We start from the raw sequence: 22,315 nt of genomic DNA, 5'->3' as shown, positions 1-22,315 counted from the left end.
CCACTGTTTCTCTTATTATGAACTTCATCATGTGTTTTCAGTGGCATTATAAAGCAGAGTAGTATACATTTCATTTCAAAACTAATAATTTTTAAGCGTTTTGAGAGTTTGTTATGTAGTCATTTTGAAGTATTATGCACATTTTGTTGTACAATAGAAATACTCTGTTACTGTGGTGATTTTATTATTATTATTATTATTATTATTATTATTATTAGCAGTGACCTGACTGGTCTTGAATCCAAGTAAGTAATGGCCTTGAATCCAAGTAAGTGATTATCAGAATAATGAACTGCCTGGTTTCCATTTGCACAGGTATTTGAGGACTTTTTGCAACGTCTGCTACAGAAACCAACTCTGCGTGGAAGTGATTTACTACATGCTTTCCTGCGTTCTCCTTCTGAATTTGTTCCTGCTTCTGTTGGAGTACCAGAAGGTCTAGGTCGAATGATTCGTCGAACAGTTCCCATTAGGTTACGGAAAGAGAGAGGTCAGCATCTTGATGCTTTCCTGGCTACATTCCTTTCAACCTGTGAAACAGGCAAAAATCGTTCAAGGTAAGGAATGTTAAATTAAAATTAACCATTTCTAGACTGACAATGTCATGTGCCAATCAGCAAAGACATTTCCACAGAAGTGGGAATAGTGGTATTATATATGTGTAACCTGGAAGCTAAAACTGCTTCTTTTTAAATTTTGCTGTGCTTTACTCCTTTCAGATGAGAAATGGATCAATAAAAATAGAAATTATTGAATAACTTGAACTATGCTGCAAAATGACTATAATTACAATGATATTATGAAAAGGATAGATTGCTATTTGCCATATAGAGGAGACGTTGAGTCACAGACAGGTACAACAAAAAAAGTTGCTGTACGTTTTGAGGCTTCTGCTAAATGTCTTGCTCCTAACGTAGAAAACAGACACAGATTTACACAAGCACAACACACACACACATGATTCCTGTCTCTGGCCAGTGACCCCAGACAGTGTTTTTGTTGTGCCTGTCTGCAGCTCAACATCTCATCTGTAGGGTGTGCAGTGATATGTTCTTTTCATAATATTGTTGGTATTCCATCCTGGATTTTCCATTGTTAGGTTATAATTACACATTTTCGGATAGCTAATTTCATGTATGTTTACAGAAACACAGGGTGCTCTTAAAGCTGTAACAAGCATTCTGATTTACATCATTCCCACACAAATCAAACTACAGCCCTAACCCTTCACAGAATTGTATGGCATCCATAATACTTTTGGAAAATGAGAAATTTCGTTTAGCATATCCCGTATGATACTGTTTTCAGGAAAAGTAGTGTTCTGTTCGCTCAGTTGATTTGTGAATACGCCTGTAAATGTTCTTTATGACTTATGGTGTCTAAAATTTGAATTTGTGGTGCTTTTCCATCATAAATAGCTTTATATGTGTGCCTGAATTAATTAGTTAATTACATAATTAATTCAGTCATTTACGGTGCTCCATAGATCTCATCACGAAGTGGAACAAGTCTATGTACACAGTAACAGAAGGCAAGCAGACCATCCGTATGTTGCTTTAACAACAAACATTCACTATATTACTTAATACCATTTTTGCTTATGCCAGCTAAATTTAACCAAGAAAATGCCATTGATGATGAGTGCTGATCCGAGCAATACATTGTAGTTGAGACATTTCCACAAAGGTCTGCCATCATATGCTGACTTCAGCTTACTTTTTATTTATTTATCATTGGAACAGTGTAAAGGAGTGCCGGTGAAGAAGCATTTATCACTCATAGTTGTGAACTTATTTGTGGAAGATTTTGTGAATAGGACTCTGAAGATGACAGCTTGGAAAGCAACCTGTTTTCGTAGGTATGTGGATGACTCGGGCTGTTCCTGTAACTCTTTAATTCTCTTTGTCCCAGCAGTAAGTGAAACTTGAAGATGTCATGAAGCTTCCTTGTTGGATGTGTTGGTTTATAAAAGAGATGATGGAACTCGAGGTCACAGTTTCTATCACAAATCTGTACACATACACATTGTGAGGTATCCTCATGCAGTGAGCTGCCATCCATTGCATCACCACAGTGGGGTCTTTAGGATGCTGGCACAAAAGGGTTAGGCAATCTCCAATTCTGACAGCTTGTCAGAAGAAAAATACCCGAGGTCTGTCTTCAAGCAGAGGGTTTACTCTAATAAACAATTTGTCATGCCTCGGAATTTGTACCAGTAGGTGGATGTAAACCAGTTGCTTTCCGTCCATGTGCTGGGAGCATCTCTAAAACTGAGAGCATTTTAAAGAGATTTAACCCTTAAGTAGTCACATGATACTTTGATATGCAAACACTTTCATTGGGTTTATTTGACAAGAAACTAAATCACACAGAAGAAAACTGGTCTCCATCATTCCATGAAATAATTATGTAAAATATACATTTTTATTCCCCTTTAAAAGGCTGATGACAGTGTCAGTGACATTTTTATAATTTTTTATTTTCACATAACTGATTTTTTGATATGAAGCTTTAATAACTTTTAAAGGCAGAATCCTCATATGGTATAAAACATTCATCCTTTGTTGTCATTTTCACATTGTGTGCAGACCACCTTAGCGTGCTTTTTATGTACACATTTCAAACTAATCATACATACTGTGGACATTTAACATGTATGACCTCACAGTGCTTTGACAAGGTCAGCAGCAGATCTTAGAGCCATACATCTTTATTGCAATATATGACTCATCCCATCACTCATAACCAGTGGTGCTTGCGGCGCACACACACTATGAGCCTTCCACAGCCTATAGATGTGCAGTGGCTCTGGTTTCTCACCAGTTCAGCTTCACATTTGAAGATGGCACCCGGTTGTAATAGTGAAACATTATGTAAAATTGATTTGAGGATCTGACTGCAAGTCTGACTAACATAGTACAAATCATCACCCAGGGAAAATCTATGCAATCATATCATCTGCACTATGTCTACTAAGGTTCTGTTTGAGCCTTAATTATGATGGTTGTTTCACCACAAAACATCTTCATCTTTAAAGTCATTGCAAAATCGTATTTGAAGGTTAACAAGAACAGGCCCAGATGCTATCATTGTGGGACCCCCCATGTTATGATCCTCTACTTTGTGGTTTGTTTCATGCCTGTGACACAGTTTGTCAGTGCAAACTGCTCTCTCTTACGCCATATATATATATATATATATATATATATATATTTAAAAAGAAAGATGATGGGACTTACCAAACAAAAGCGCTGGCAGGTCGATAGACACACAGACAAACACAAACATACACACAAAATCTGGCTTTCGCAACCAATGGTTGCCTCGTCAGGAAAGAGGGAAGGAGAGGGAAAGACAAAAGGATTTGGGTTTTAAGGGAGAGGGTAAGGAGTCATTCCAATCCCGGGAGCGGAAAGACTTACCTTAGGGGGAAAAAAGGAGGGAAAAAGGGACAGGTATACACTCGCACACACACACATATCCATCCTCATATACACAGACACAAGCAGACATTTGTAAAGGCAAAGAGTTTGGGCAGAGATGTCAGTCGGGGCGGATGTACAAAGGCAAAGATGATGTTGACAGACAGGGGAGGTACGAGCGGCGGCAAATTGAAATTAGAAATTAGCGGAGATTGAGGCCTGGCGGATAGCGAGAAGAGAGGATATGCTGAAGGGCAAGTTCCCATCTCCGGAGTTCTGACAGGTTGGTGTTAGTGGGAAGTATCCAGATAACCCGGACGGTGTAACACTGTGCCAAGATGTGCTGGCCGTGCACCAAGGCATGTTTAGCCACAGGGTGATCCTCATTACCAACAAACACTGTCTGCCTGTGTCCATTCATGCGAATGGACAGTTTGTTGCTGGTCATTCCCACATAGAACGCTTCACAGTGTAGGCAGGTCAGTTGGTAAATCACGTGGGTGCTTTCACACGTGGCTCTGCCTTTGATCGTGTACACCTTCCGGGTTACAGGACTGGAATAGGTGGTGGTGGGAGGGTGCATGGGACAGGTTTTACACCGGGGGCGGTTACAGGGGTAGGAGCCAGAGGGTGGCTCCTACCCCTGTAACCGCCCCCGGTGTAAAACCTGTCCCATGCACCCTCCCACCACCACCTATTCCAGTCCTGTAACCCGGAAGGTGTACACGATCAAAGGCAGAGCCACGTGTGAAAGCACCCACGTGATTTACCAACTGACCTGCCTACACTGTGAAGCGTTCTATGTGGGAATGACCAGCAACAAACTGTCCATTCGCATGAATGGACACAGGCAGACAGTGTTTGTTGGTAATGAGGATCACCCTGTGGCTAAACATGCCTTGGTGCACGGCCAGCACATCTTGGCACAGTGTTACACCGTCCGGGTTATCTGGATACTTCCCACTAACACCAACCTGTCAGAACTCCGGAGATGGGAACTTGCCCTTCAGCATATCCTCTCTTCTCGCTATCCGCCAGGCCTCAATCTCCGCTAATTTCTAATTTCAATTTGCCGCCGCTCGTACCTCCCCTGTCTGTCAACATCATCTTTGCCTTTGTACATCCGCCCCGACTGACATCTCTGCCCAAACTCTTTGCCTTTACAAATGTCTGCTTGTGTCTGTGTATATGAGGATGGATATGTGTGTGTGTGCGAGTGTATACCTGTCCCTTTTTCCCTCCTTTTTTCCCCCTAAGGTAAGTCTTTCCGCTCCCGGGATTGGAATGACTCCTTACCCTCTCCCTTAAAACCCAAATCCTTTTGTCTTTCCCTCTCCTTCCCTCTTTCCTGACGAGGCAACCATTGGTTGCGAAAGCAGATTTTGTGTGTATGTTTGTGTTTGTCTGTGTGTCTATCGACCTGCCAGCGCTTTTGTTTGGTAAGTCCCATCATCTTTCTTTTTAAATATATTTTTCCCACGTGGAACGTTTCCCTCTATTATATATATATATATATATATATATATATTTTTTTTTTTTTTTTAGCTTTGCCAAAATTTCATTGCTCAAGTCCTGTAGTACTTTCTGTATGAAGACCCCTAAATGACAGACAATCGCAGGCACTTGGCAAATTCTGCTCAGATAACTGAATCAGTATTTTATATCCAGCAATTTTCTCAAAAATGTTTGAGAAGATTAAAGACTGAAATAGAAGTGTAATTAGAGCTACTTGTTTGTCATTTATAGGTGGATGTTGATACACAATATTTAAGCATACCAGGAAATTGGGAGTCATTGGCTGATTACAAACAATGTAAATTCCCAGTTGCAATATTAACAATGTAAGGAGAAAAATGGAGTGCTACTCACTATAAAGATGACACATTGAGTTGCAGACAGCCACAATGAAAAGACTGTTACACATTTGGCTTTTGTCCAAAGCCTTCTTCAGAAAAGGAAAAACGAGCAAACACACACACACACACACACACACACACACACACACACACACACATGTTCGTTCATTCATACAAGCAAGCACACCTTATGCACACATGGCGGTCATGTGTGCGTGAGGTGTGCTTGCTTGTACGAATGAATGTGTGTGTGTTTTTCCTTTTCTGAAGAAGGCTTTGGCCAAGATTTAAATGTGTAACAGTCTTTCCATTGTACCTGTCTGCATCTCAGCCTGTCATCTTTGCAGTGACTAGCAATATATGTTTCTCCCTACATTGTTGATTGGTTACAAAGATAGCTTAAGGGTAGTCCTATCAAGTCAGAACAAGATTTTAGTATTACACTAGAAACACCATTATAGCCAGCAAGCATTACTACTTTTTAGGGACTTGGTGCATTTTGTAATTCTGCTTGAGATAGTATTTTTGAAATTAATGTCACTTGGTGGTCCATGTAGTGTCTGCCAAAGTAAATCTGTTGCACCTATATTTTGGCTTTTTTATTTATTAGTAGGTGTAATATTTGCTGCCACTGTAAGGAAGTAATTGAATTTCATCACCAGTGTTTTGAATGCTTTACCATTTCTGCCAGAGATGCTTTCCGGGGCACCAATTTCTTTTGGGTGACCATTTGTACTCAATTCCATTTGAATTACTGTTTTTGTTCATTTGTTTTTTTAATGGAGTTCAGAATGCTTTTGTTTTATTCTTGGATGTTTTATATTTGGAACATAGTGAATAAGTTTTATTTTTAATGACAGATTGTAGGCTCTTATGATACTGGTAGTAATGGAATTTCAACAGTTCACTATACCATGTCCTCTGAATAAGGAAGGTCTCTCTTCCTAGCACAATATTGTTTAATCCTGTGAGTTCTTTTCAGTTGTACCCTTGCTTGGTTTATGGAAAACAAGATTCAGTGCTGTAGGAGTATATTCAAGAAAGACAAAAATTTTCTGACCATCCTGTTTGCTTTATAAATCTGCTACCAGCGTTCATCCTGTGATTTTTCTAATAGCCCTGATTGAATCATTGTTTTTAATTTAATAATCCAGTCAGGGCACACTTTTGAAATTAGTTATAACATTTTACTGAATTATTGATTTTATTTAGTCAGTGTATTTATCACTAGATGTGACTATTTTCAGAAATGGTGTTCATTCCTAACAGTATGCTACGAAAATGTACACTCTTTAGCAGCACACTCCAGATCATTGTTATTCTCATCTTTAGTCTTAAAAAGATCTCAGCTGTTTCGACGTGGTAGTTAATTTCATCCTTTCCTTTATGTACAACAGAAAATTCTCTGGCACATAGTGTACAGTAAACACATTCATTGTTACTGTCATTAAACAGTTTCAAAAATTTGTTTTCCTGTTGCATTTTGACATTAAGCAAACACTTTCTTTTATACATTGCTATGTGATGAAACAAAAGTCAAATAGAGATAAAATGGCGAGAAACGTGTAGATGAGATACCTCACACACGGGAACGAGATAAACACGTTGTCAATGTTGTGTTGCGAAATGACCAGGTGAAAAGTTGTGGAAGGATCATTAGCTATGTGTCCTTGTTGAGTCAGTGCTTGCTTCTAGGTCAGCTATAGGGCGCAGGGTGGGGGGAGGCCATAAGAGAATGTTTCAAAATGTGCTGTCGAACATATAGATCGAAGATAATTAAAAAGAAGAAGAAGGGGAGGAGGGGGGAGGGGGAGAGAGAGAGAGAGAGAGAGAGAGAGAGAGAGAGAGAGAGAGAGAGAGAACCTCATTAGTAATAAAATTTTCAAACCTTGGACATTTTTACAACCCCAGACAGAACTAAAAAAAACCAAGACTGACTGGGCTAATCCCAGATGTACGGCAAGCATTCCTCTTGACCACATACAAATTACAGATATCGCCGTTGCTCTATTAAACTAATAACTTCCATACTTGCACAAAGATGAATAATTCTAATAAAAGATTCTGTTCAGGGATGAAGATTTCTTTCGTTTGCATTGCAGTCTTCATTAGTAATGAAAACACATTTGATTACATTGATTATTATTATGGCAGACAGAAAGTTAATATCTGCAGCATCTCTCTCTCTCTCTCTCTCTCTCTCTCTCTATCTCTCTCAGGTGTGTGTTGCCCTCTTCTACAATATTCTTCTATAGCACTGCATTTCAAAAGCTTCTATTCTCTTCTTGTCTGTACTGCTTGTTGTCCACATTTCATTTCTGCACAGTGCTATGTATCAGACAAATACCTTCAGAAAAGACTTCCTAACATTTAAATTGATATTAGATGATGACAAATTCCTCTTTTCCAGGAGTGCTTTTGTTGCTATTGCTAGTCTGCATTTTACATCCCCTCTACTTCGGTCACAATCAGATATTTTATTGCCCAAATAGCAGAACGTATCTACAACTATTAGTTTCTCATTTCCTAATTTAATTACCTCAGCATCACCTGTGATTTAAATCAATTTCACCATAGAGGTGAAATGTCTGAAATGGTATGGACATCTAGAAAGGATGGACAGCAACCTCTGGCCAAAGAAAATGTGGCAGTGGACACCAGCAGACAAAAGAATGTTTTGACAACCTAGAAGGAGATGGAATCAGAGGTCCGGGGTACAGTGGATGCCAGAGGACTGCAAGAAGGAGACTGGCATGATTGGAGAAAGTGGAATGTAGGAAGCGAGGAGCATCGCCAGCCATGGAACATGCGCAAGATGATAGTGGTGGTGATGATAATAATGACACACTATTACCCTTGTTTTACTGGTGTTCATCTTATTTTCTTTCAAGACACTATCCATCCTGTTCAATTGACCTTTCAAAACCTTTGCCATCACTGATACAATTACACTATCATCAACAAACCTTAAAGTTTTTATTTATTCTCATTTTCTTTCTAAATTTCTTTTTGGTTACCTTTGCTCAATATTTAGAGTGAATAACATTGGGGATAGACTACCCCTTAATCACTCCCTTCCATTTCATGTCCTATGACATCTATAACTGTGGTCTGGTTTCTATACAAGTTGTAAATAACTTTCCTCTCCCTCTATTTTATTCCTGCTACTTTTTAAATTTCAGATTGTGGGCTTGGCAAAAGGTTTTTAGCAATCTATAGATGCTATAAATGTAGGTTTGTCTTTCCATAAACTGTCTTCTAAAATAAGTCATGGGATCAGTATTGCTTTGTGTGTTCCTCCGTTTCTCAGGAATCCAAACTGATTTTTCCCGAGGTTGACTTCTATCAGTTTTTCCATTCTTCTCTAGATAATTAGTATCAACATTTTGTAATCATGACTTACGAAATGTATGGTTCGGTAGTAGTCCACCTGTCAACACGTGCCTTCTTAAGAATTGGAATTATTACATTCTCCGTGAAATTTGAGCACATTTCACCCATCTCATACATCTTGCACTCTAGGTGGAGTAGTTTTGTCGTGGCTAGCATTCCCAAACATCTCAATAATTCCATGAAAATATACCTATCCCAGTGGCTTTGTACTGTTTAGGTGTTTCAGTGTTCTGTCAAATTCTTCTCGCAGTTATCATATCTTCCACATTATCTTCATCTATTCCTGTTCCATTTGTATAATATAGTCTTAAAGTTCATAATCCTTGTAGAGGTACTCTAAATATTCCTTCCACCTTCCAACTTTCCTTTTTTGATTAATACTGTCTTGCCATAAAATTTGTTGATATTCAGAAAGTTGCATAACACTTCCCATCAGTATCATTTTTTAGTCATGTGTATTCCGTTTTATCTGCTTCATTTGAAGCAATTTTATATTTTCTCCTTTCATCAAATTAATTCAGTATCTCCATTTTTATCCAGGATGTCTACCAGGCTTTATCATTTTACCTGTGTTATCCTCTGCTGCCTTTTGTATTTCATCTCCCAAAGCTATCCATTCATCATCTATTGTAGTTTTTTCCCCCGGTTTCAATCCAACATTGCCTGATGATTCCTCTTAAACTATCAACGACCTTTGGTTCCTTCAATTTATCCAGGTCCCATCTCCTTATTATTCTACATTTTTGCAATTTCTTCAGTTCAGTCTGCAATTCATAACCAATATTTATGGTCTTATATACATACCTCTTGAAATGTCTTACCATATAAAATCTGATTTTGAAATGTGTGTCTTACCATTGTACATATAATCAGTCTGTAACCTTCGAAATTCATTTGGTTTCTTTCAAGTATGCAGTCTCCTTTCATGATTCTCAATCCAAGTGTTAGCAATGATTAAATTATGCTCTGTGCAAAATTCTATGAGACAGCTTCATACGTCATTCCTTCCTCTCGTCCATGTTCTCCTAGTACTTTTCCATCTCTTCATATTCCTATTGCTGGATTCTGGTCACCCATGACAATTAAATTTTTATCTCCCTTAACTATCTGAATAATTTCCTTTATCTCACCATACTTTCTTTCAATCTGATCTTCATGTAGAAGGAATATATGGAAATATGGAATGTCTGTATAAGGGAAACAAACGTGAAGGCAATATTATAGAAAGAGAAGAGAAAGTAGGTGAAAACAAGATGTGAGATACGATACTGTGGGAAGAATTTGACAGGGTGACAAAAGATGTAAGTGGAGACAAGGTTCCCAGAGAAGGTGACATTTCCTCAGAATTATTGAGATCCTTGAGAGAGCAGGCCATAACAAAACTATTCCACCTGGCATACAAGTTAAGTAAAACAGGCGAAGTACCATTAGAGTGATTAGTGTATTGAAAACAGATTAAAGGTGAACATCCGCAAAAGAAAAACAAGGGTTATTGAATGTACTCCGATCAAATTAGATAGCACTGAGGAAATTAGACTAAAAAATAACAGGCAATGACGAAACTAGAGCAGATATAAAATGTTGACTGGCAATGGCAAAAGATGATTCCTGAAAAGAGAAATTTGTCAACATCAAATATAAATTTAAATGTTAGGTAGTCTTTTCTGAAGGTATTTGTGTAGTGTTTAGCCTTGCACAGAAGTGAAACATGGGCAATAAGCAGTTCAGGCATGAAGAGAATAGAAGCTTTTGAAATGTGATGTTACAAAAGTATGCTGAAGATTCAGTGGGGAGAATGAATCATTAATGAGGAAGTACTGAATCAATCTTAAGGAGAAAAGAAATCTATGACACAGTTGGACTAAAAAAAGTACTAGGTAATAGGATATACTCTGGAGCATCAAGCAATTATCAATTTGGTAATGGAAGGCAGTTTGAGTGGAAAAAATTGCAGACAGGCATAAAGGCTTGACTGTAGTAAAGAGGTTCAAATAGATGTGGGTTGCAGTAGTTCTGCAGAGGTGAAGAGGCTTGCTCAGGATAGACTAGCGTGAAGAGCTCCATCAAACCAGCCTTCTGATGGAACACTGCAACAACAAAATGCAAGTTGGAAATCAGTTCTTAAACATGCCTCTTTCTAAAAGAAGATAAAAGTATCATATTTGTTACTTTCTTTCGAAGAATAAGTAGCTTTGGTTACATATTTGATGTATTTTGTGTGTGTTTCATTCACCCAAGTCTTAATTTATTGAGTGTTAAATGAAATTAGTAAGCTTTTTCAATTGACATTGTGTAAGCCTGTATTTCCTGTTTCAGCAAGTACGAATGGAAAGATGTTAATGCCAAAGAGCCTCAGAAAGTACGTTGTCTCACTCATCCTGTATTTGGGGACAACTTTGGGTTAGACCGTCATCAACCACTATTTGCTCTGGCAGGGGCAGGAATGGGTGGAAGTGCATTGCCTATTCAAGGATTCTATGACTGTGTGCTCTATCTTCGTAAGTTGCTGTATTTGCAGTTAATGTGATTTGTGAAGTGTAACTTAAGGTAATTGTGTTATATACTTGATTCACTGCCACTTGGCTGTTGAATATATACAAAACTAGCTATGTTTATTCATACTGCTCACATCTTTTTCATGTGCTGTGACACACATTTGTTCTCTTCTGCCATTGGCTCGTCAAATAAAATCCATAAACTCAGAGATGAATGGTATTTGAAATGACAGACCACTCCTCATCTTTACAATGAAGTGCTGATTGTCAGACAAGTAAATAAAAAGTAGTAATTATTGGTGGACTCTCAAAAGATGTATTGCTCTTCACCTCACAAAATTTAAATGTTATATCAGTTTATGTACAAAGTGAATTGTGCAACTCCAAGTGGTCTGTCATATTCCGCTGATGGAGATTGAGTGCATTTTATAGTTTGCTGAAATAAGCACTATTCTGTGTGAGATACATGGCATCGTAAGAAAGAAGTGCAGGAATGAGGGGGGCCGAAGGTGACACGTCGAAAATAAGATGTTGTCATTGATCTTTTAGAAAGCTTGACAAAAAGTGAAGACACAATCTTCTGAGTTGTAACATTACTTTTCAGGTAGTCAAACTATTTAAAAGAATCTTAGGAAATATATGTAAGATCTACCGACCAAGCAGCAAGAGGAGAACACACATATAAAGGTACAGAAATTTGCAAACTTTCAGAGCCGGTAGCTACTTCTTTGGCAGAAGGGTCGACAGGGAAGGAAGAGGGTTGAAGGAAAAGGTCTGGTCAAGTTTAGGAAATGGGGAGACTTTGGAAAAATCTTCCAGAACCAGTTCAAGGAGACATACTAGACAGGATGAGAAGGAAAGACGAAAGACTGCAATGGACAAGATTTAAAAATTGGAGAGCTTAAAGGTGGAAGATAGGGAAATATGCAATACAAAGATTACTGACAAAAAATCATATACGATTTAATAAGAGCGGAAAGCTAAGTACATTGTATGTGATACAGGTTGGGGAGGGGGAGGCAGGAGTGGGAGGCGAATAGACAGGTCAGAAAAGCTGTAGAAAACTAAAAGGAAGTGAAGAATGGAATGCTGAGATGGAAGTATTAACGTAAATTAAGGCCAGGTGGCTGGTGAGAACCAAGGTTAAGGCCAGGTGGGTGGTGAGAACCAAGGGCATGTTGTAATACTGGTTCCCACCTGCAGAGTTATGAGAAACTGGTGTTTGAGGGAAGAATCCAGATGGCACTTACGGAGAAACAGACACCAAGGTCATGACTGTCTTGTTGTAGATTTTGTTTGTTGCAAGTGTATACCCTCAGCCTATGCCCATTCATGCTAATTGATAACTTGGTGGTAATCATGCCAATGTAAAAAGCTGAACAGTGCTTGCATAACGACTGGTACATGGTGTGTCATTTACAGGTGGCTCTCCTTTTGATAGTATATGTTTTGCCAGTTACAGGGCTCGTATAGGCAATGGTAGGAGGATGCGTAGAGCGTAGGAAATGGTTGCAGAGGGAGCATATGTTATAACCTTTAATCACCAATAATTGCGTGGATATTCAAACACACTCACTTAGAAACAATAGCTCGTTACATGATAACAACTCAGTATCTCTTATTCGACTGCCGTGCCGTGCCGTGACATGCGGCCGGCGCCGTTCGTAGTTAGGTGGCGCTCCCACGCTCAGCCGAGTTGCGGAGCACCTCTATCGCCGTTTGCGCGTACTGTCGTGGCGGCACTGTTAAATGTCGTGGAACTGTCACAACACTTCCCCCCCCCCCCCCCCTTGAAAGAAAGAAAAAACACTCACTTCCTTGGAGACATGGACAGTGCGGAGACATCCATGGCCTCTTGTGAGGCCCCGAGAAGATCCCACGGAGAGAGACGAGAGTATGGTCGAAAATGTCCAGGACAGAAGCTCATGCGTGGAACGTGCCTCCTGGACGAGATGATGGGTGAAAACTCCGGAGCAGCATCCATAGGTGTCGTGGACCTGTGGGGGTGTGCTTCAGCGAGATGGGTCCCGAAGAAGGCGGCGTCGTGACTGGGACCGGTTCCGGCATACTCTGAAGCGGTAGCGACGTCAGATGCATCAACACGTACGGTAGATCGGCAGCAGCGACAGGACTGGCTTCTCGAGCTGGTGGTGGCGAAGGAAGGGGCGGTGGCACCGGCGTGGCCTCCACTCGTGGGCGCATCTGGTCGTAATGGCGAACAACCATGCCGTCGTCCGTACGTATTTCACAAAGCCGGCGGCCGCGAAGAGCCTTGACCACCCCTGGAATCCATTTAGGGCGAGATCCATACCCTCGTGCCCACACGTCGGCGACCACCGAGTATTTTCCCCCACTAGGGGACACAGCACAAGGCCTGACAGGGTGAAGCAGGTACAGTAGAGTGCGCAGTTGGTGGCCATGCAGGGCTGCGATCATCCAGAGGCGTGAAGCGATAAGAACTCAGAAATTGCAGCAGAGCATCATCTGTGGAAAAATCCGAAACAGTGAACGCAAATTGCGAAGGTGCTTCTCAGTGGAGGCCCCCGTGACAACAATGTCATCCAGATAGTTTATGCAGCCGGGAATGGAAGCCGTGAGCTGTTCCAAAAACCGCTGAAAAATGGCCGGTGCGCTAGCGACGCCAAATGGTAACCGCTGGTACTGATACAACCCACAAGGAGTGTTGATGACGAGAAATTCCTTGGAAGAAGCATCCAACGGCAACTGATGGTACACCACCGATAAGTCAAGTTTGGAAAAGAACTGGCGAGCTTGGTAAATAACTCCTCAGGATGGGGAAGAGGATAAGTGTCAATGAGGCTCTGAGCATTGACAGTGGCTTTTAAATCACCACACAATTGCAGACTCCCGTTTGGTTTAGAAACCACCACGATTGGCAATGCCCATTCGCTGGAGGTAACAGGAAGGAGAATCCCTGAAGCTGTTAACCTGCCTATCTCAGCCTTGACAGGTGCACGCAATGCCACCGGAATAGGGCGTGCCCGGAAAAACGTAGGGCGAGCTGTAGGTTTTAGAGTAATGTGGGCTTCAAAATCCTTGGCACACCCAGACCATCAGAGAACACGGACGAAAATTCAGAACACAATCCATCCAGCTGTTGATACAGAATATCCTCAGATATGAGGTGCACATCATCATCAATGGAGAATCCGAACAACTGGAAAGAATCATAACTGAACAGGTTTTCAGTGCCTGCATGATCCACCACATAAAACGTGAGGGGCCAAACAACAGACTTGTAGGCAGTGGAAGCATCAAACTGGCCAATGATAGGAATTTTCTGTTTATTATAAGTTCTCAGATTTCGCGTAACTGGAGACAAGGGAGGGGAGCCCAACTCCAAATACGTGCGAGAATTAATGAGAGTTACTGCAGAGCCAGTGTCCACTTGCATGCAAATGTCTGTATCCAGAACACGAACAGTAACAAACAACTTATTTGTTTGAGAAAGCACACAGTTAACATCCATGTCCGATGCCTCGTCCTCGTCGACAGGAACTTTAGGGGACTGACACACAGAAGCAATGTGGCCTTTTTTCCTACATGAATTACACGTGGCCCAACATTTTGGACACGCGGCCCTGTCATGCTGTACGAAACAACGTGGACAAGAAGGAAGTGTGGAACGAACCTGCTTCTGTGGTTGCTGTTTTCGCTGTGAGCGTTGCTGCCCAACGCGACGTTTACGCGAGTGAACCGCCGCCACATCTTCGTTCTCCTGTGAAACAGGCAAATTGTCCATGTCGAAAGTTGACTGTACAGCGCCTACATCACACCACGTGCCTATTTGCGCACCAGCAGCGTGAGACACTTCAAAGGATTGAGCGATGCTTAGAACTTCCGACAAAGATGGGTTCGGCAGTTGTAGGGCACGTTGCCGAACTTCTTAATCAGGAGCAAGCCGTAGAATAGCATCCCTAACCATTGAATCAGCATAAGACTCATGATGAGTGTCCGTGACAAACTGACATTTCCTACTCAGACCGTGTAGTTCCGCCGCTCAAGCCCGGTAAGATTGATGGGGCTGTTTATGACACTGGTAGAACGCCACACGGGCGGCAATGACGTGGGTGTTTTTCCGGGAATAGTTAGACAATAAGTCACATATTTCTTGGAAGGACAGAGAGGCTGGTTCCCGCAGAGGGGCTAACTGAGATAGCAGCTGATAGATCCGTGGGGAAATCCAAGATAGAAATTACGACTTACACATAGGAGCGTCGACAACGCCGAAAGCCAAGAAGTGTTGATGCAAACGCTTCTCATAATCCTCCCAATCTTCGGCGGCCTCGTCATAAGGAGCAAATGGAGGCGGAGAAGAGGAAGACAGACTATGAGTAAGCGACGTTGACAACGCCTGAATAGCAGCTGTCAGCTGTGTTTGTTGTGCCTGCATAGCAGCTGTCAGCTGTGTTTGTTGTTCAATGAGCGCTTGTATAAGCTGTTCCATGTCTGCCCCGTCACGAACGCACAAATCCACAACGCAGTGAAAATATCCGACCTCGTCGCCAAAAAGTGTTATAACCTTTAATCACCAATAATTGCGTGGATATTCAAACACACTCACTTAGAAACAATAGCTCGTTACATGATAACAACTCAGTATCTCTTATTCGACTGCCGTGCCGTGACATGCGGCCGGTGCCGTTCGTAGCTACATGGCGCTCCCGCGCTCAGCCGAGTTGCGGAGCGCCTATATCGCCATTTGCGCGTACTGTCGTGGCGGCACTGTTAAATGTCGTGGCACTGTCACAACACTTTTCCCCCCCTTAAAAAAAAAAAAGGATATTGTAGAGGTTGGAAAGGGGACGAAAAGCTATTCCAGGTGTTGTGGGCAAAATGTTGGACAGAGTGGACCTAATTTCAGGGCGTGTTTTTAGGAAGTCACAGCCTTGCCGACGTAACTGATTAGTACATTCGAGATGAAAATAATACTGATTGACAAAAGATGTACTCCTAAGTTGTTTTTGGGAAGGCTCAGCAGAACTAGGATTGGATGTGGTGGCCCTGGTACTGGTGATCCCACCAAAAAACAACTTAAGAGTACACCTCGTGTTACTCACTCAGTATTACCCTGATTTTAAAAGCGTTAATCAGCCACATCGACAAGGCTGTGATTCCTAAAATGATGCCTTGAAAGGAGGTCCATTCTGTATGGGATTTTGCCAAGCAGGCCTGGAATAGCTCTTTGCTATCCTCCCCATCTCCATAATATCCTATGCTCCTTCTGCACTCAAATTCCCTACCCTTGTGACCGTTTCCACTTTAAGACACGCACTATGCACCCTCCTACCACCACCTATACCAGTTCTGTAAATGGCAAGACATATAGCGTATATACTCGAATAATCCGCGCACCCAAATTTTGAGGAAGAGGAAAAAAATATATATATATTTTGCTTTAATTTGTTTTATTTACAAAAAAAATTGTTCCAACGTTATGATGTGTTCAAAAGTATGTATAACAACTACTGGTTTGAAGCAATGCTGCTGTACAGGTTGATACATTGTTAAAACTCAACCGATTCAGTGGCGTGCAGCTGGCCAGCTGGCCCATTAGATGGGCGGGCGGCCGGGGAACATGATCACCGCCAGCCGGGACTCTACGTGTACCTACAATAGCAAAAAAAGGACGACGATGACATTGCCAAACATGTGTCACCCAGTCAATTATAAGTTCATTGTCCATCCACCCTTTCGGATTCGCTCTCACTAATACTGGTATGCCTTTTACTGATACTTTCGGAATATTTTTCCTTTTAAATATCACGTAAGGTGGTAGCTTTCGTCCATCGCCAGTTACACACAACATCACTGTACATCTTTGTTTCTCACTGCCGCCAGTTCGTATCATGATGCTGGATTCTCCTTTCCTTTTCACTGTGTTGTCGAGCGGCATCTCAAAATAGACTGGCGTTTGATCCGCATTACCAATTTGCAATAATATATAGGACTGTTTACGGCGCAGATTTATCACATAATGATGAAAATTCACTATTTTTTCCTCGTAATCACCTGGAAGTCGCTGAGCGATAGTAGTTTTCCTCCAGAATCCTAAACCATTTCGGTTGAAAAATCTTGATACCCAGCCCCGGCTAGCTTTGAAACTGGTAATGCCTAGTTCTTTGGCTAAAGACAATGCTTTAAGTTGGCACATTTCACTCGTCACTGCGCATCCGTATTGTCGCTTCTCATCTACATAATGGCAGAGCCTTTTCTCGAGGTCCGGATGCTTTGCTTTTTGGTTGTGAAATGCCCAGCGATTTCTATTAGTTTCTTGAAGCTGTGTTTTATTTTTTCACCAGTCGCAAATACGACTCTCACTCACGTCGTACTTTCTTCCCGCTGCATGGTTTCCAATATTCTCGGCTTCTTCAACAATCTTCACTTTTTCTTTAGCAGTGTACGAGTGATAACGAGAACTTGTAGCCAAAATTAACAAGTTTGAAGACGTTAATACTTCACTCCTAACGTGCTACTGATGCGTCACAGACTGAGGCCGCAACAGTGCAATAGTATAAAGGGATGTATTGTTGAAGGCGGAGCAGCACCAACAATGTTTCGAATAATCCGCGCACCCCAGTTTTTCATCCTAAAATTCGGGAAAAAATATGTGCGAATTATTCGAGTATATACGGTAATACTATTAGAGGGAGAGCAACCTGTGAAATGATAGGTTATATACCAACTGCTTTGTAAGCACTGTTCTGTTCAGCTTTTTACATTGCCATCACTACCACCAAGTTATCAGTTACGATGAATGGGCGTAGGCTGATGGTGTACACTGGCAACACGCAATATCCTGTTTTACAAAATGTAATACAACATGACTTTCATGACCTCAGTGCCTGCTCCACCATAAGTGCCATCTAGATTCTTCCCCCAGAGACCAGTTCCACATAACTCTGCAGGTGGGAGCTGGCATTACAGCATTTCCTTTGTTCTCACCACCCACCTGGTCTTAATTTACGTTAATTTCTTCAGTTTCAGTTTCCATTCTTCACTCCCTTTTCAATTTCTATATGTTTTATTTTCTGACCTGTCTATCTCCCCCACCCCCACCCCCACCTCCACCTCCATCATCTCTACCACATACGATGCTTTAGCTTTCTCTCATATTAACATGTGCATGATTTTTCCATTGAGCTTACAAAAATTCATATTGGGCAGTTCCAAAGAAATAAAAATGACATGGCTGCAATACTAGAATAACAATAAATACTGCGCATCACCATATACGGGTCAGAATGGAGCTTTATACTCTTGTGCAAAAGTCTGTATTTGTTTGCACTTAGATGTCAAATTGGAAATTGAAAATCTCCAGATATTTAAAAACAGAATAAAAGAATATTTCATTATTATGAGAAGGAACGCTGCCACTCGCCATATAGCGGAGATGCTGAGTCGCAGATAGGCACAACACAAAGACTCTCACTATTAAAGCTTTTGGCCATAGACCTTCATCAGCTATAGACACACATACGCGCACACACAAAATCACACAACATAACTCACACACATGACTGCAGTCTCAGGCAACTGAAACCAGTGTGGTTTCGACCATAGGCTGCAGGCCTCCGCCTGAGTCTGCAATCGTGTGTGTGTTGTGTTTGCGTGAGTGTGCATGTGCACATGCACGTGTGCGTATGTGTGTCTATTGTTGACGAAGGCCTACGGCCAAAAGCTTTAATTGTGAGAGTCTTTGTGTTGTTTCTACCTGTGAATCAGCATCTCCGCTACATGGTGAGTGGCAACTTCCCTTCTCATAATATTGTTACATTCCATCCTGGATTTTCCATTGTTAGAATATCTCATTAGCCACTCCTCTAAAAATTTATTGGAAAAGTGGGACTCAAGAATGTAAATATAATTTCCAAAGCTGAGACATTGTCGCAGATTAAAAGAGTGATCCTGGGGGATTCAGGAGAATATTAGGACACATTGTAAAACAGATCTGAAGATGGTCATTGCTGACCAAAACCATTAGTTTCAGGACCAAAAGTTTTGTGATCATTGACAGAAATAAAAGTAATTTTTTCTAGATGTAGTTTCTATTAAACAGAACTTGAACATTCAGTAGATAGCCAGCTGATAGTGTTCTGTGTAAGGTTAATGCTTTGCTTGAATTATTGGGTGAAAACAGTAACTGAATAGTGAAAGCAGAGGAGCAGTGCCTTAAAAAAGTAAATAAAATAGCAATTAGTTTCCTAATATACATATTTGCAGTAATCTAAAAGTAATTCCAATAATTGTCATATGAGCAGATTAGTACTAGTCATAATCTGTTGATATATTTTACAGAAGTTAGCACTGCCTACTTCTGCCTGTTAGTGTATAACTTTATCCATTCTGCATCTCTGTCGTGGTGGGATATATGGAACACAATGTGTGAATGAATGATTAAATGACTTGAAAAAGCGAGTCAGCAATTGATATCATATGAAGTTCATTGCTTTTATTTTATTTTTTACCCTTTGAGACATTTATAATATTATCTTTTAATGTTGGAACATGGCAGTACATGAAGCAAAACAAAAAACCTGAAATACATTGAGTTGTTGTTGATGGTGATGATGATGATGATGATGATGATTATGATTATGGTGTTGTGGTGGTGGTGGTGGTGATGGTGGTGGTTGTGTGTGTGTGTGTGTGTGTGTGTGTGTGTGTGTGTGTGTGTGTGTAAGATTACTAATAGTCAGTGATTTGAGAATTCTGTATAAAACTCAAATAAGAGTGGCTGGACCATGTAACATTGCTGGTGCGACTGTATAACAATAGTATTAGCAACAATCCATTCAGTTTAATATGGTAAAGTAACAAAAATTGCAGTGACATGGGCTGTAAGTATTAGTGCAAATAATAGACAGAGTTTTTATAGACAAAAATCTTCAACATCTGCTTGAAAACTTGTGCTTTGTAACTTCATCTTTCAATTCATGAAGAAGCCTTTTAAAAATTTACGTAATGAGCCTAAAATACATTAACAAAATTTCATAGGTTGTTCAAGGATATTTTCTGAGTTAATTAGTTAGCTAGTTAGTTAGTAACATGTTTCATGGATCATTTTGCACGATAGATCCTAATGATGCAGAACAAGTCATTATACATTTCACATTGCAAATTAATATGTACATACTGTTATATTCTGAACATATAATTTACAAATAGAAAAAATGGGTTAATAATTCCTACTCACCTCTCACCTCTTTTTACACATTACCGTATCAGAAATTTTTGTACAGAATAGATGGAATTGTCAAGGAGAAAATTTCTCAATTTGTTATCAAATTTTATTTTGCTGTCTGTCAGGTGTTTTATATCACTGCGTAAATGATAAAAAATTTTTTTTACAGCATTGTGCATCCCTTTCTGTGCTAAAGACAATCTTAATGTGGAGTAATGAATGCCATTTGTCCTTCTGGTATTGTAATTACATACCTCATTGTTCCTCTTGTACTGCAGTGGGCTATTAACAACAAACTTCATGAGGGAATAAATGTGCTCCGATGCAGTCTACAAGAAATTAGTGTCACAGCACATTTTTGCCCAATGAAGACTTTCTTTCTTAAAGATGAGACATACTGGAACATTATTCTGTATGACATTATTGAATGAAAATGTGCAAAATATGTCTACTTACTGATTTGTCTCTCCCCAATACCGTATTTACTCGAATCTAAGCCGCACTTTTTTTCCTGTTTTTGTAATCTAAAAACCCGCCTGCAGCTTAGAATCGAGTGCAAAGTAAGCGGAAGTTCTGAAAAATGTTGGTAGGTGCCGCCACAACTAACTTCTGCCGTCGAATATACGTAGCGCTACACAGGCATTTTGCAGGCACAAAGATAAATACTGGTGCCAAAACCTCTGCATAAGTAAATAAATTAAAAAAGAAAAAGATGGAAGATGAGCTTTTTTCTCCGCCTCGAGTTTCGACCACTGCATTTTCATACATTATCCTACGAAGTAAATACAAATTCCGTATTGTTCATCTTCGAATGTCACAGCATTTCAATGTATTACGAAAATCCGACTGGCAGGACTGTTTGGGATGTTTGTCAATACGGCCAACTCTACGTTCTGAATTTTTTCCTACCTGTGAGAAGAGATGGTTGCTAATAAGAACTTTTATGAATTGTGAATCACATGCAGTATTCTCTTCTCAGTAAGTATAATACGAATATAAATGTTTTGCCATGTATTCTTTCGTGTTTGCTGCTATCTCATTTAAATCCTGTCTGCCTAATGAACTACTGCCTAGACAACAGCAAATGCGGAAGAATATACATATACATATCATGTCATGTTTATATTCGTATTATTCTTATGCCTAATAGTGATACTGTAAGAAATTAAGCACGGCAATTGACTAGATTTTTAAATCCAAGATGACTGTAATTTCTGTGTAGAATGTAATGTACTAGAGGCGTCTGCAAAGATTTTCAAACGGAGAAATATTTTCGCTAAACTCTCGTTCAGAACATCTTCTATCATACGCACTCTATTATTTGGTTCTTGTTGATCATTATCAAAGAAAGCAGCAGTGTAAGTAACAACAAATAGCAGTCTCTTGCCATTGTTTCACTTATGAGACAATTCCTCTCTTTTTTTATTGTAAGCGGCGGTAGCATGCACAAAAGCAAGCCATGCCGCAAGGGGCGACAGGCCATAAACACTCATCATCAGAATGCGACAATGCATGACACAGTACAGTAATGCATTTTCAGCTTAGAGTGACGTAAACACCTATAACAAAGAGAACGGCACCTATCGGTTCAAAGAAAAATAATCAATCAATTCAAACCAGACAAAGCACGTGAAAAAGGAATGGTACCCGTATAAATACGGACAGAGCGTCTGACACATAGCAATGGCTACTTGGTAAAGCTTAACTGCTAAGCTTACAACTCAAACCAAACTACTGTAGCTGTATCGTCATTCATTCGACCTAAATTGTGTCTCATATTACAATGGACTAACTTTGTTTCGATTTGGAGGTGTGGCCTAAAACTTTTCTCTCCCCTTGAATTTCGAGTCTCAGATTTCAGGTGCGGCTTAGATTCGGGAAAAATTTTTTCCCCTTGATTTTGAGTCAAATTTTTCAGGTGTGGCTTAGATTCGAGTGCGGCTT

General features: G+C 40.4%; 1 protein-coding gene across 2 annotated transcripts in view; it reads left to right on the top strand.

Annotated features, from left to right (window-relative positions):
- Nucleotides 1-22,315, top strand: part of LOC126162372 (sorting nexin-14-like) — a 217,551-nt gene that overhangs the window by 156,329 nt on the left and 38,907 nt on the right. For both annotated transcript variants that reach the window (XM_049918827.1, XM_049918828.1), the window contains 2 exons: nucleotides 316-557; nucleotides 10,988-11,169. In XM_049918827.1, the coding sequence (XP_049774784.1) occupies nucleotides 316-557; nucleotides 10,988-11,169 (424 nt within the window). The remainder of the gene's footprint in view (nucleotides 1-315; nucleotides 558-10,987; nucleotides 11,170-22,315) is intronic.

The sequence above is a fragment of the Schistocerca cancellata genome, chromosome 2 (genome assembly GCF_023864275.1).
Source record: "Schistocerca cancellata isolate TAMUIC-IGC-003103 chromosome 2, iqSchCanc2.1, whole genome shotgun sequence".
NCBI classification, from domain to species: Eukaryota; Metazoa; Arthropoda; class Insecta; order Orthoptera; family Acrididae; genus Schistocerca; species Schistocerca cancellata.
The sequence above is the reverse complement of the archived record's forward strand: the minus strand, read 5'-3'. Positions and strand labels throughout refer to the sequence as shown.